At 38.8% G+C, this 16,257-nt stretch overlaps 1 protein-coding gene across 1 annotated transcript in view; it reads left to right on the plus strand.

The window, feature by feature from the left end:
* The window catches only part of ADAMTS12 (ADAM metallopeptidase with thrombospondin type 1 motif 12), a 175,577-nt gene that overhangs the window by 83,727 nt on the left and 75,593 nt on the right, over positions 1-16,257 (plus strand). Inside the window, exons 4-6 of the mRNA XM_042825624.1 lie at positions 10,935-11,131; positions 13,891-13,974; positions 15,277-15,401. Of these exons, the coding sequence (XP_042681558.1) occupies positions 10,935-11,131; positions 13,891-13,974; positions 15,277-15,401 (406 nt within the window). The remainder of the gene's footprint in view (positions 1-10,934; positions 11,132-13,890; positions 13,975-15,276; positions 15,402-16,257) is intronic.

Genomic DNA, 16,257 nt, shown 5'->3' on the forward strand with positions numbered 1-16,257 from the left:
CTGTATGTCCAGCAGTTGTCCTTTCAGAGTTTCAGCCTTTTCTTTCACTCCTCAATGCTGCTGTGCCTGAACGTACTTTCCTGCGTCATGCAGGCTTAGGAAATACTGGAATAATAACTTACTCTCATTCCTGGTAGAAAGGAGTTAGTGACCCCCTGATCACTTACATTTAAGCAGTTTTTTTTCTTCATTGCAATGTGAATGGAATTTTTGGATAATGCTTTTGGATAATGCTCTGTTCACCTCACTGGAAAACAGGTAAGCCCTGGCAATGCAAAGATTTCTTCAAGATGTTACTTTTTTTTTGTTTTTGTTTTTGTTTCATACAAATGAATTTTCATGCTGATACATACAAAGATGAAAAAAGATATTAATAAAACCTATATGTTTAAATTTTTGTTTGCACCATAATGGTTCTTCCAGTTTTCTTTAACTGAGGTTAGCAATTCTTAAATTTTTAGTAACAGACATTATAATATGGACATACATTATTGGGAATTCTTAATATACAGATTTGTTTTACAGTGAGATGTATTATTTTTTAGAAGATACTCGGTTTTTCATCAAATGAAAATAGAATAGTACTACAAGATAAATTGTTTTAAGGTGTCCTTTTACAAAGTGCTAGATTAAATTCATAAAAGTCACCTTGTTCTTCTAATCCATGGCACTGATGTTATCAGCAAGATAAGGGGCAAAAAGAGGAAGAAAGTTCAAACCACTCCCAGAGCAGTTCTTTATGGAGCTGTAATTTTTTGTTGTGTACTGCTGACTTGGCTTTAATCCCTGAGGAGAAGAAATGAGAACATTCAGTCCAAAGAAGCATCTTTCTTGCAAAGTGTAGGCAGCTGTAGATGTAGCTGTTTCCCAGGACATTTTTCACTGTATGTTTCCTGATGCCAGTGATGCAGAACATTTGTCATTCCATCCTTCCACTGTGAATGGTATTGAGTGGCAGAGACACTTGACAACTGTTTCTAATTAAGTGCATATGTGAACACAGCTTTTAGCTTCATTCTGCATTAGCGTGATATGATTCCACTATTTGACACTTCGTATTTTTTATAGCAGGAGTGCTGAATTTAAAGCTTGCAAAAATGCAGCTTTCCTTTCTCTATGCAAGTTTTTTTTTTTTTTTGGTTGGGTCTGAAGTCTTGTCAACATTGGGAAATTCTCATGTCAACATGATAAAATAATGATAATAGTTCTTCAACACTCAAAAGGCATTTGTGTGATTTAGCTTTGTTTCAGAAGTGTTGCTGAGAAAAGCTGACTTGCTTACGTGTTCTGTTTTAAATTCATGTCCTTTGTTCCTTGTTTTAAGAGCAGTTTTTCTGCATAAAATGTGAATCTTTGCTCTCACACTGTTAGACTCCTGACGTAATTTTAAAAGGTTTATTCACAACCAAGATTTTACCTGTAGGAGAGTATGGATATAGAATTGCTAGTGTACTTAGTGCCACTAAACTTTTCTGTATGGCTGCCTTACTTACTTTGGCAGATAGAATTAGAATTAGAGCAGGGGGGCAGTTCGCTTACTATACTGAGTAAACTCTTGCTTTTTAGTTTTTCAGATCAACAGTCAAATTCCTGTAGTAAATCAGACATTAGAGTGGCAATACCGTAGTGCCCAAGGAGACATTTCTAGCAACCAGTCTACTGTATTTCAGCAGAGCAAAGTATACAATTGTTCACAAAGCATACCTCATCAACAGTGTTGTTAGCAGAGTTTGTAGGAATATTGCTTCCTCTCATCCTGGAAGATAGGAGATGGACCTGTGATAGTGGAACTTCATCTGAATCCTGAACAATTCACACCCAGCTCCCAGGCAGATGAGGACGATCAGGAGTCTGGCAGAGTGCTGGGAAGCCTGAATTGCTGTGCATTCAACAAAGCTCATCAGGTCTTTCAGCATGCTCCTCCCAGCCCCAGACCCTGTTGCCTGCCTACAGCCAGCACCATGCTTTCAGGATTTCACCACATGTGATGTGGGCCCTGTTTGCTGAAATGTTAATGCAGCCCAGAAAGGTTGGATATTGGTTATGTGGGAAGCTGGTGCTGACATGAAAACTGTGTCCTTGATTAGATCTAGCCCAAGAATGATGGGATTTTCTAAAAGCACTTTTTAGAAAACCATATTGATTTCCTTTGTCTTAGTGTCCTTTTGATGCTTACTTGCTGAGTCACTCCTCAGTCTTTCCTTTATTTAGTCTGTGGTTGAACTTGTGTGTTCTTTTGTGTGCTTGATTAATGTTATTAATTATGATTTCATTTGTTTATTCATCTCTCCATGTATGGTAACTGTTATTAACAGTTTATTGACCTTTTGAGGAGCTCATTCCATAACTGGTTTTTCTGTTAATACTTAAACAAAAGTTGTGTCTTAGAGCAATGACATAAAGTGAAGATTGTAAGAAAAATTATAGTGTAGAAAGTTCTGAGGAATGGGGGATATAAGATTGTTAATGTTATTAACGTTGTTCATACCTCGTGTGTGCAGTTGTGTTGTTTTGATTGTGAATGATACAGAGTAGAGAAAATAAATGAGCTCTTGTGCAAAGAGAAAGGAGATGAGAATGGAAAGTGAAGACATGAATCTGTGCCACTCTACTTTGACAGCCTTCAGTGGTCTGCACTCTCCTCTCCAGGAAGTTTACAGGCATTTTAACTTTTCTTCTACACATTTATACATATGAGTCCCTAGATCATCTTCAAAGGTGTTGGAAGGTGGCTGTGTGTACAGCTCCCTGAGGATCCGTGTCTGCTCTCTGTGCTGCACTCTGCTTTGTGCAACATCTGCAGGAAGAAAATGTGGAAAGAGACTCTTTGATATGGAAATCCCACGTAGTGCTTCAAAAGAAGGAAGTCAGATCAATGCTTTAAGAAAGTCAAGAGGGGGGAAAGAAGCAGAAATTAACAAAAAAACACCCACTCACCCTAATCCAACGATATTGTGAGAAGATTAATTGTTCAAAGTGAAGAAGTTTATCTGCAAAATAACAGCAAGTTGACAAAACAACAATGTAGTTGACACTTAATGAAAAGTGAAATAGAATTGCTAAAAGAAAATAAGTGTATTTATTTCACAGAAGCCATGCAGGTTTTACCTGCCCAGGAGAATTTTTTTTTATGCTACTGTTCCTTCATGTTTAATTCAAACTTATAGTAAGCTTAAAATCTTTCCTTGTAGCTGAGAGTTAAGGGTTGTATACATTGTTCTGTTAGCCAGCTAGTATTTGTATGGATAGTTTTAGGAGACTTTTTGTTTGTTTTTTTTGTCATTAAAACAATTCAGATTTTTATTAAAAAAGAACACAACAAACAATAAATCAACCCAAAACCAAACAATCCTTTTGTGAAAATGGGTCAACTACTTTGAATGGGAAAATTGTGGTCCTCTACACCTTTTAGTCTATGAACATTACATATGACTGATCTAATGTATTTGACCCACTTGACTCATCAGGTAATCCATGGTTGTCCAACCTTTTGGCTTGCCTGAGCCACACTGAACAAACAGGAATTCCCTTGGGCACATATAAAACATATGATAAATGTAATGTAAATAAGTAACAAATCTTATTTTTTAATGTATTTTTTTTTAAATAAAAACATTAGAAACAGAGAAACAAAACCATAAAACTGGTGGGATATTTGATATTTGACCTTGTTTTTACGAAACAAATGCATCAGGCTGGTTCGATGGCAGTGGTTGCCATTCCTAGTGAGCTCTCAAGGTGTTCTTTGGAGATTTTTGATGAAATATTATTCTTCCTGTGCTTCATCCTTGACAAAAGTACTGCCAAAAATGGGTGATATGAATAAGGAGTGACTGTGAAGAACAGGATATTATTCTCTGGTAAGATACGGGCTTGTGAAAATCTGGTAAAGGGACATGATCAATTTTTTCTTTGAGTTGAAGATCTGATTGCAACTCTAAACATTCCATGTGAAGATTTGCAAGTAATGTAATTAGGTTGAATGAAAATGGAATTGCAAATATACAAAACATATATATATTTTTTTTAATATTGAAACCTATTCTCAAATTCCTTTATCAGAACAGAAAGCAAGGCTGCATATTTTTTACTGTTCACAGGACTGTGTTTAGCCAAGGCATCAAAATGTGTGAAATTATTTGCCATGGCTTCCATAATAGAAGCTTCATTTCAAAAGCTGTTATTTCCTTAAGCACAGCACAGGTAAGATGATTTTCACCCTGAAGATGCACGTTTAGCACATTTAAATGAGCATTCAAATCCACCAAAAATGCTAAATTTGTGAGCCATTTTTCGTCTTCACATTCTGGCACAAATTCTCCTTTTGATTTCATAAAGGACTTGGTATCACTTTGCAAGGTCTTTTCAGCATTTTACCTTGACTTAGCCGCCTTCCTTCAGACAAGTAACTCCATCATCTACTATGTTACCAACCACTGCTGGGGCACCATCAGTGGCTATAAGAGAAATCTTGACAAAAGTTAATCAAACTTTAATGTATATTTTTGACAGATTCATACAAATACAGAGATTTAGTTGTGTCTTTCAGTGGCACAAAGCAGTCATTTCTTCAGTGACATTATATTCAACATCAGCTCCTCTCATGCAGACAGCAAGTTGAGCTGTATCTGTAGCATCAGTACCTTCATCTATTGCCAAAGCATAACATTTGAAATTGGCAGCTTCACTCTCCATATTTTTTTCATTATATTTTCCTTATTCTTCAGCTCACCTGGCTACAGTCTGGTGAGACAAACATTAGAAAACCCCTTTTTTTTTTTTTTAATCAGGACACATTTTATCTGATGTGTTTTCCATACATTGCTTAACAAAGTCACCATCAGTAAATGGTTTTAACTTTTTTTGCAATCAGATTTGCTATCGCATAAAAGCAGCTTTTATAACAGAGACAGTTTGAGTTTTAACTTTTTAAAAATATTATGTTGACAGGCTTTTTTTCAGGTTCACTATTTTGTCTTTATGAAGTATTCCTTAACATGCATTGAATTTGGCAGAATGTTTCTGCATGTGATATCTTTTCAAACTGTAATATTTGAGAACTGGCACAACTTCCTTTCAAATTAGCACAGTGCCATATTATTTGCCAACACTGCATTGCTCCCTCCCCATGCCCCAGTGCCAGGCCAATCCGCTCAGTGGGGCAGAGCTGCTGAGTTGGGCCACATGCAGACCAGAGGCTGTGGGTTGGACATGCCTGAGGTAATCTAATATAAACCTCTCATGCAAAATTATCTCAGAAACTTCTGAATGTTGCTGCTCAAACTTCATGCATTTTGTTAGCTGAATTTCTTACTAGCTTTCTGTTTCCTGAGTATCTGAGAGTATCTGAGTTTTCTGAGACTCCTGAGTATCCTTTCAGCACTTCCTTTATTTCTGTTCTTAGGGATTTCAAGCAGTATACTGACATATGTTTACATAATACAAACTGTTGTATCTGTTTTTCAAGAAGGCATGGAAAACCCTCACGTGTCAAGAATGCCTTTTCTCTCTACTGCAACTTTTGGAGTTTCCTTGTCCCACTCAGTGGTTTCGAGGGAGGTGAATCTTTTTCTGTCTCCTGAGTCGCATCTCCACTGTCAGCAATGGACAATTGAAGACTCATAGGAATAATACTCCTTTATGGTGGCAGTATGGGAAGTAGGTTTCTTTGACAGCACTGGGTGCTACACAATTTCAAACTATCCATCCTTCTGTAGGTATTCCTGAACCTGTGGGCTCCTGGTCAAGATTTCAACTTTTGGACAACAGAGCACCTGGGGATTGTTCAGACAGGAGGTTGGGGATGGACGTTTGGAGAAATTTCTTTTCCAAAAGAGTGGACAAGCACTAGAATGGGCAGTTCAGGGAGGTGGCTGAGTCACCATCCCTGGAGGTGTTCAAGAGATGTTTAGATGTTGCTGAGAGTCGTGGTTTAGTGAGGAAATTTATGTAGCAGGTGGATGATTGGACTGGATGATTTTGAAGGTCTTTTGCAGCCTTAGTGATCCTATGATTCTATTCTGTGATTGTCAGCAGTTCTGAAATCCCATGCAACACATTGCTAATGTAAGGTGAAAGCAAACTGATATGCTCTTGTTCAGAATGAAAAGCTAAACAACACAATCATTTGCGGAGATGTAGAAGCAGAAGTAGCAATGTATTATAGCCACCTCTGTGTTACTGTTGCTCCAAGAGCATCTCTCTCTGTGCTCATTCACTAACAGAGCTGCCAGAGGACGTAGCTGGACATGTAGTTCTTCAATGACTACATGGTTGTCATGGTTGTTGGATGCCTGCACTAGAAGGGACTGTCATTCAGAAAAAAGTTTTGTCTGTGGTACTTTCTTGCTACTTGTCATTAATTTTCCCACCTCACATCTCTTTTCCAAAATTTTCCTGCAGTTCACAGCCTCCTTCTTATTCAGGTCTGCAAACTTTTTCTTGGAGGTTATTCACTCTTACAGTGTGAATGGCTTCAAACATTTTTACTTCCAAAGCTGTCATGTCTCCTGACAATAAGCAGAAGTCATTGATAGATGTGAGTACATAGCCTGACCACTATGTGATGTTTTATGTGGCCATAAGTAAATCATTTAAGTTGCAGTTTAAACAAAATCTTTTGTTCTGATAGCTGTGGGGAAGGCTTTTTTCCATGAAGCTTACTTTTCAGGATTATGGTACTGTATGTATGGCTTTCTTTGATTTCCTTGATGTAATGGGAAGGAAATTTTCCTTACAGTAACTTTTTTACTAGCTAATATATGTACAGGACAGAGTCTGCTTGTGTAGCTACACAGAATGACACTGACAGATTTGGATTGTTAATCACAAAGGAAATTTATGTGGTGGTGTGTGGTGACTGGAAATTCATTTAAGTTTATTCAAATACTTGTTATTTTTTTACGCTTTTTGTCTTTCCAAGAAGGTAAAAACCTTCACGAAAGTAGTACTTCAGCATCTTTTAAAATGCAGATTTACAATATAGAATCCATTGCATTCTGCATAGTGTATTAGTTCAGATTCAAACAGTGTGTTTCAGGAAGCAGTTGAGGAAGGCACAGGATTCCAAGGAACAGAATGAGTCTGGTTATCTTAAACTTGCATGTCAGTGTGCTTCTCCGTGATGTGTGCCTGGTACTCTCTGAAGCCATGAAATGGTACCACAACATGCTGCTAACAGATCCTAGTGAGTTTTAGCTAATGGAGCAGCTGCATAACATATATCCATGCACTGTAGCTGCATTACAACTGCATAATATCTGCTGTAGTTTTGATTATTAATATGCATGTTCCAACTTTATAAATACTAAATCAGCAGCACGAGCATTTTCTTCTCTGTGCAACTTTCAGACAGACCTCAGAGAATCCATTTCTTAAATCCTGTGCGTCTTCTTTTGTATATATACTGTAACTCAGATTTTAAACTGAGAGATGCATTATGTCACTCCAGTCTTCAAAAAGGGCAAGAGGGAGGATCCAGGAAACTACAGGCCAGTCCGTCTCACCTCTGTCCCTGGAAAGGTGATGGAACAGCTTGTTATGGATGCCCTTACAAGCAATTGAAAGAAAAGGTTATCTGGAGTAGTCAGCATGAATTCACCAAGGGGAAATCATGCTTGACCAACATTGTAGCCTTCTATGGCATCACTGGCTGGTTAGATGGGAGGAGAGCAGTGAATGTTGTCTATCTTGACTTCAGTAAGGCTTTTGATATTGTCTCCCATGACATTCTTATAATGAAGCTGAGAAAGTGTAGGATTGATGAGTGGACAGTGAGGCAGTTTAAGAACTGGGCTGAGTGGCAGAGTTCAGAGGGTGGTCACCAGTGGTGCAGAGTCTGTTTGGAGACCTGCGACTTGTGGTGTTCCCCAGGGGTCAGTGCTGGATCAGTGCTGGATCACCTCTGGTCTTGTTCAACGTCTTCACTGATAACTTTGATGAGAGAACAGTGTCTATCTCAGCAAGTACGCCAATGATACAAAGCTGGGAGCAATAACTGAGACATCTGAAGGCTGTGCTGCCAGTCAGTGAGATGTGGATAGACTGCAAAGCTGGGCAGTAGGAAACCAGATGAGGTTTAACAAGAGCAAGTGCAGAGTCTTGCAACTGGGAAGGAATAACTGCATGCATCAGTACAGGTTGGGGGATGACCTGCTGGAGAGGAGCTCTGCAGAGAAGGACTTGGGGATCCCGGTGGACAGCAGGTTGGCCAGTGTACCCTGGTGGCCAAAAAGGCCAATGGCATCCTGGGGTGTATTAAAGGGAGTGTGGCCAGCAGGTCGAGGGAGGTGATCCTCCTCCTCTACTCTGCCCTGGTCAGGCCTTACCTGAAGTACTGTATCCAGTTCTGTAAACAGGTCTCTCCAGTACAAAAAAGACAGGAATCTCCCAGAAAGAGCCTAGCAGAGAGCCACAAATATGATTAAGGACCTGGAGCATCTCCCCTGTGAGAGGAAAAGCTGAGTTACCTGGATCTGTTCAGAGAGGAGAAGACTGAGAGAGGATCTTATTAATATTTTGTAAATATCTTCAGTGTAGGAGACAAAGAGACATGGCCAACATCTTTTCAGTTGTCTGTGGGGACAGGACAAGGGGAAATGGCCATAAACTGGAGCATAGGAAGTTCAACTCCAATATGCTAAGTAACTTCTTCATGGTGAGGGTGATGGAGCACAGGAAGGGGCTGCCCAGGGGGTTGTGGAGTTCCCATATGAGGAAAGACTGAGTGACCTGGGTCTGTTCAGCATAGGGAAAAGAAGATGGAGAGGAGAACTGATAAATATTGATAAATATCAAAAAGGAGATGGGAGGCAAATGAATGACTCGAGGCTCTTCTTGATGGTGTGTAGCAATAGGACAAGGAGTAATGGCCTGTAACTTGAACATACAAAGATCCCTGTAACATGTGGAAGAATTTCATTGTGGTAAGAATGACCAAGCCCTGGAACAGGCTCCCCAGAGAAGTGGTGGAGTCTCCTTCTCTGGAGATATTCGAGACCCATCTGGATGCTTGCCTTTTCAACCTTTTCAACCTGCTGTAGCACCCTGCTTTGGCAGAGGGGTTGGACTCGATGATCTCTGGAGGCCCTTTCCAACCCCTACAATTCTGTGATTCTATGATTATATGCATTGTTGCTAGTCCTGTGGTGCCACATACAAACATATAACATGCTGTGATACACTGTGGCTGAGCATCTGTGTTATAAATGGCAAATGGCGCCTTCACGGCAAAGGTGTAGTAGCTATCACGGGTGGACTGTTCAATGGATAAGGAACTGAGGAACTGGTAGCAAGATTGTATCTTGAGTACAAGAGAATGGTGGTCAGCAGCTCAATGTCCGAACAGAGATCAGTGACGAGTGATGCCTATTAAGAGTCTATTCTGGGACTGACTTTAACATCTTCGTCAATGACATGGACAGTCATGGATGGGGATCATGTGCACCTCCAGCAGTTTGCCAATGACATCAAGCTGTGTGGTGTGGTTTACATGCCCAAGGTATGGGATAGCTTCAAGAGGGTCCTGGCCAGGCTGAGCAGTGCGCCGGGTGAATCTCCTGAGGCTCAACACATCCAAGCGCGAGGCAACCCCTGCTGTCAATACGAGCCGGGGGACGTCGGGACAGAGCACGGCCCTGCCGGAAAGGACCTGGGGGTGCCGGGGGATGGCAGCCGGGCGTGAGCCAGCAGTGTGCCCTGCGGCCCAGGCCCCTAGCTGTCTGTCTGTATCTAAAGGAGGGCTGTGAGAAAGACAGGGACAGACTCTTCAGCAGGGTCTATTGTGACAGGACAAGGGGAAATGGTTTCAAAGTAAACAAGGGGAGATATTGCTTGAATAAAATAAAATAAAAAAAACAGCAATATATAATAAGAACAGGAAGAAATAGAACAGGATGCTGAGAAATGTTTTGTATGCGTTGTCCCTGGAGACATGCAAGGTCAGTCTGAACCAGGTTCTGAACACTCTGATCTGGCTGTTTCTGTCCCTGTTCATTGCATGTCCCTGTTCATTGGACTACATGATCTTTAAGGTTTCCTTCTAATTCAGAAGGTTCTGAATTAGAAGGCTAGGAACATTATTCCTAGCAAGATGTCCTATGGCTGCCAGTGTGCAGAAGGCATATGCCATCAGTACTATGCCATCAGTACTATTTTTTAAAATTTAGTTAGCTCTATTCTGTCCTGTTCTATTCTATTCTATTCTATTCTATTCTATTCTATTCTATTCTATTCTATTCTATTCTGTTCTGTTCTGTTCTATTCTATTCTATTCTAAATTAACCTCACTGAGCACTGGGCAAGTTTGCTGGCAGCTCTGCAGAGCAAAAAGTTATTCCCAAAATGATCTGGATGCCTAGAGGATCAGTGGAAGCACAAAGGATTTCTCCTGCCATCTGCCTCACCAGTTTTCAGGTGACATCTATTAGTGAAGCACTCCCACCCCTCCAAATTTCTGGGTGATATTTTCCATGTACTGAGCAATTTGCCATCCCATCAAGTATAGTAGCTACATAGGGAGAAAGTATGTCCCTTATCTTGAACTATCAACTGACTTTACTAGGAAGTCTAGAGCTAGAGCTAAATCTCTAGACAGAGGAGAAATTCCTTGAAAAGGGTACCACCAATTAAGTTTTTTAAGCTTGGGTCTTTCTTGCACTTTAATGCCTGCTGCTTTGAGTATGGGCAGCCAGATTTGTAAGGTAGAGCATTGTTTAGTACATAGTGGGGGAATATTCAGAGCCTCACTGGAGTTAGCCTTCAGCAAACTGATGTCACTTTTAAATTTTTGGGCAAATTAGGTGGTGGCCAGAGTTCCATTCCAACCCACAGTATCCTGTGGTTCTTCAATATCTGCAAGTATTACTGACACACACTTCAAATCTAAATCAATTGTGAAAATATTTTGAAGTCTGTGTCACTTCTTATTGTTCCAGACACTCTGAACTTTTTCAAACAAGAAGATCATCGGAGGGAGAAATGGGAACAAAATCACGTAGCTGTCAGAAGGGTTTCTCGGCGATCTGTCAGCAAGGAGCGATGGGTGGAGACACTTGTGGTTGCAGACAGTAAGATGGTTGAATATCACGGAAGCGACCATGTGGAATCATACATCCTCACTATAATGAATATGGTAGGTAAAATATTTTGCCTTTTAAAATCTTTTTTTAGGTGAATGAAGCAAATTATAAATTTGTTATGTTACTGATCACACAGAAACAAGTCTAACATTTTTCATGGAATGAAATAGAGTATCATTCACATATATTCATTAAAACTTTTTTTTTGAAGGATTTTTTTTCCTTTTATTTTGTATAGATGCCATTTTTCTTTGGCTATTAAGTGAGGGAAGATTCTGTAATTCTCACTTTTGAGGGCTGTACTACATAGTTACAAATTCTAGCACTAATTTTCATTATACTGAAATGAAACTCCCTGTCTCCCCTGGAGGCCTGTCGCTCATTGCTGAAACTGGGTTGGTGGCCGCAGCAGTAGAGAGAAATTCTGTAGATACAGATTTTTTCCTACGTCTCTGAATGAGAAAAGCGATAGAAATTATGATAACTTTGAGCTTTTTTTCCAACATTATGAAGATGGCATAGATTAGAGAGGGATGCTTTTGTTGAAGTTCAGCCTGAACAAACAGGGTGTGGATTTATTCCTAACAGAAATGATTCAGTTACTCAAACATTTAAGACTGTGATTTCTTCAGATATATATTTTTTCTTTCTGTGATTTCTGCTGTGAGTTTGTCCCTACAGGCACCTAAGTCACTTGCACACCACCCTTAGTGGGATGGGAGAGAGAATTACAAGGGTAAAAGAAAGGAAACTCCTGGGTTGAGATAAACACATTCAGTGCTTCATACTAGGAGACAGATATTTAGCCATTTCCAAGTACAACTTCATCATACATTAGGTTACTCAGGAAGACGAATATCGTTACTCCACATGCATATACATCCCCCACTTCTCCCTTTCTCAGCTCGTATTACTGACCCTCTTTGCTCAGTTGGGGTCATCTTTCCCAGATGTCCCCCATCCCAGACTTGTGCACAGCTGTAGGCTACTTCAGCAACAGCTAAATCATTAGTGTATTGCCATCACTGTGCTGGTCTCAAACCTAAACCAGCATTCATATGAGCAATTATGAGTAAAATTAACTCTACCCCAGCTAAAATGAGTGCAACTGCTTTACCAGATAAATACTCTGCATCTAAAATAAAGTCCTTGTTAAAAATAATAACTGAGCATGTGAGGCTTTGTATACACGTGAAAAAGAAAAGTCTGTGGAGTAAATCCCTGTCCTGATTAGATTAAGGAACAAAAAAGTCTTAACATTTTCTCTGCAGTCTGTACCTGAAATGTTAGCCAAAATCATCCCATTTGCAGTCTCATATCTTGTAGAAGACTCACATACAAATTAGACCTTAATATTCAAAAAACACTATTTTCACTTTATCTCAGTAATGTCTACTTTAATCATCTTCTACATGACAATTTTGACCTAAATGCAGTCTATTTCCATTGCAGTCTATATCCATTCAATATTTCTTGTGAAATATGGCACAGCTCACTTATACGAGTGCTGCTCCAAAGCTAATGCTTCCTATTTTATTGTTTTTGCCCTCAACGTCAGAAGCAGATGTTAGTAGTAAGACAGTAGAGGCTGAGCTTTTTCATCAGTATCCCATTACGTTTCGTTGCTGTATAACAGATGGCAGCAGAGAGGCAGTCTGCAAAAAATGGCATGTGACATGGAAACGTGTATGAAACAAAGGTGTAATTGAAGTCCTCCATGCGGAAGAAATGGCACTCATTGAATTTCTTTGATGTTTGCCAAACATTTATGGAAACCAAACTGTGCAGCACAGTGGGGTGATGGATGGATTGTTTCAGCAGCAGTGCCAGTGATGTGAAAGACAAGCCATCTTCTGGAAAGCCGTGAGATTTTTATGAGCATGGCAGACTCTTTCTGATTCACTGCAGATGAAAGTACACACCTAATCATGATGACTGTGTCTAAAAATAGTGTTTTGTAGCTGAGAATTTGCTGTATCAAAGAATGTTATTGCATTTTGTTATGTCTGTTGTAGTTTCCATGCACATAAGTAGAAGCATTACTTTTGGAGCAACCTACGTAGATAGATTCTCACTGCATACTGTTCTGATTACCTTTCTTTCTGTCTTCATTCAACACTGTGTTAAGGTGCAGCACATTTTATTTTGGCCAAACTTTTCAAGAGTTCAGTTATTAATGTTTTGCTTTTTTAAAACATAGATTAATTATTTCTTGCTTTTGTTCATAGCATCCCCATCTGTGCTGTGAATATCCAAGTATCTATAATTTAATTAATCTGCCCAATACTGACTTATTTTTGCTTTGTTGTGGCAGAGGCTGATTCCTATCAAATCAAAACATGAGGATTTGATAAGCTGCTCTTTTGAGCACTGAGAGGACCTCTCCATCGTTATTATGTGACTGTACACATCACATTCTTTTCTGCTAATGTTTTTCATCATCTTTGAAATGGTTGAGCAGACAGTGGAGGGTGCCAGCCCAAAGTTGGTACATTCATCCAGAAGACAAATGGACATAAAATAATCTCGTGTTCTTAACCTAAGTGTTTGTTCTGTATCTTACTAATTTTGCCAAATCCTGAAGCATCGCTCAACTGGCAGAGCTGCCCTTTGCAGTGATTCTGACATCAGTTGCATTTCAGTAAAATTTCAGTGAAGCGTGTTACGGATCTAAAAAAGAAAAGAAAATCAAAACAACACCCCACACGTTAAGGTGGATGGTGTACTTGAAGTCTATGTTATATTTTCTCTCCCAAGTTCTGTTCTGCTATAGAGGAATCAGTTAATCTCATACCTCCTGGCTCTGGCACAGGTCACAGGGTTGTTCCATGATCCAAGCATTGGCAATGCGATTCACATTGTGCTGGTCCGGCTCATCCTTTTTGAGGAGGAGGAGGTAAGGTTTTTGTTTTCTTCAAAATGTTGCTTATGAAACTTGTGAGCTGTGCCATAACTACAGAGACAAGCATTTGTTTAAGATCATTTGTTCATTTTAATCTTCTATTAATTTGGTGATTGTGGTCTGGCTGGTTTTAGAATAAATTCTGTCCTGGATAAAAGAATATTTAGCTAATTACTTCAGGTATTTCTGCATAAAATACTCAAGGAAAATGTAATTAAAATAGGTAAATTAGGAATGGGGAACATGGGGTGTGTCATCACTTAGTGTCTAATTGCCTAACATTACTGGAAGTGTCTAATAAAGTATGATGCTAGAGTATTTGCCAGTCTCGTGAAGAAGTAAAACTGTTCTTGTTGTGGAGGCTGCAACATGCTTTTTCTTACTATACCTCTTTCAAATCCCAAAAAATGAAGATTAAGTAGATACTAAATGGTGTAAACTAACTTCACATTTGTTAATGTACTTGATAAATTTATATGGCTGTTTTGTAAATAGAAAATGGATTCCTATTCAGTTGAGCATGGTAATGCTGGAATTAAACATGGTGGATAACTTTAAAAATTTGGTTTTAAATTTTGGTATTAAGATACTCATCTTTTTACTTCAACATTAGTATCTGTTAACAATGATATTTCGGTGTTTTTAAAAAGTTCGCATAAATGAATAGAGGAAAGATACAGTGGATTCTCATCACCAGTAAGGAGAGAATAGGCTTTTCATACTTTCTGTTTCAAGAGTTTCATTAGCTTGCATATGTACTATATAATCATAGGATGGGAAAGGAATATTTATGACTGTATTGCCTCCTTCTGGAATTTAAAAACATTAAAATTTCTTGTGAAAGAGATATACCCTTCGGAGTGTAACCATTCCTTAAGCATGAATTTGTTCATGTAACATCAAGTCACAAACACAGAAATTAAACAGTAGTTTAATTTCCAATAACTTCTTTAGTAAAAAGAAAAAAACCTGCTCTCAGAGAATGTAAAATGTTTGAAAATTGCAAGTGTTGGATTTTGTGAAGTTTGTGTACAAAACAAAGTACCTTTCTTCTGCTTATTTTTTCATTATTTTTTTCATTAGCTTTGCAATTGCAAAAATGTCAAAATTTTAACTTAATATTCAAGATGACATGTAAATACACATTATGGCTTTAGCTTTAGCTTTAGACAAAAGCTGAGACCACCCAGCTTTACAGCTAATGCAACTGACATATGATTGCAATGCAGTGTTGTCTTTACAATATTTTCAATATTTTGAAAATATTTTAAAGTATTTTCCTTCACTTCCTATTAGCAAGGCTTGAAGATAGTTCACCATGCTGATAAGACACTAGCCAGCTTCTGCAAATGGCAAAAGAGTGTCAATCCTAAGAGTGACATCAACCCTACACACCATGATGTGGCTGTTCTTCTAACAAGGTATGACAACAGTTCAGCAGGTGTGACCAAATATTGTTGTTACATTTCTTTTGGTGATGTTTTTGTTTTTAAGTGCTCGTGTCATCATCTAGTTCATCCTTTGTAGAAACACGAAAACGTGCTGTTTCTGAAATAGCACAATGAATGCAAAACAACATAGTGTGAGCATTCCTGATACTCAAACAGGCATAGAATGTGAGTTATATTATAAAAACGTGGCTAAGGTTAGACCTGCTGTTTTAAAGATGTTGTTTTTCATTTGTTTTCAAAGTACACTTAATAGTCTCTGTACGTACGTGGGTGTTTTATTAGAGATGCGTCTTCGTCAGGAAATTGGGAATTGTATGCCTCGAGAGATTAGCAATTTACAGAGCTCAAGTCATTTTCTCCACTTGATCCTGTTTCATCTAGTGCTTAATCACTTCTTTATTCTCCTTTGAAGGGATGTACCAAAATAACCCACTGAGTAGACGAGCAATTCTGTAATGGCAAATTCTCAAATAACAACAGTGACATCTCAGAATGGAAGAATATTTTATGAAGACTGCAGTTTAAAGTGTGTGATTTTCAAGTATTATCTCATTATTCAATGAGAAACAATATATATATTTATGTATGTGCGAGCAATGGAGACACAGAAAACTTAAAAGTTTGAGGTTGTGTAGGGAGTTTTTGGTGGGCACAAAGCAGAATTTCTGCTGGCCTGTCAGAATGGATTCAAAGCTGAGAGGAAAGATTAGGTTTCAGATCCAGAAAAAGTTTTTTTAGACGGAGAAGAAAATCAACGAAAAAACCCTTAAGTGTTATGAGAAGAATGAGAAAAAGAAATCTCAAAATGTTGAGTTGTTTAGCGCTC

This window comes from Centrocercus urophasianus, unplaced genomic scaffold (assembly GCF_019232065.1).
Source record: "Centrocercus urophasianus isolate 14NV4802_14NV808 unplaced genomic scaffold, USGS_Curo_1.0 seq_25, whole genome shotgun sequence".
NCBI classification, from domain to species: Eukaryota; Metazoa; Chordata; class Aves; order Galliformes; family Phasianidae; genus Centrocercus; species Centrocercus urophasianus.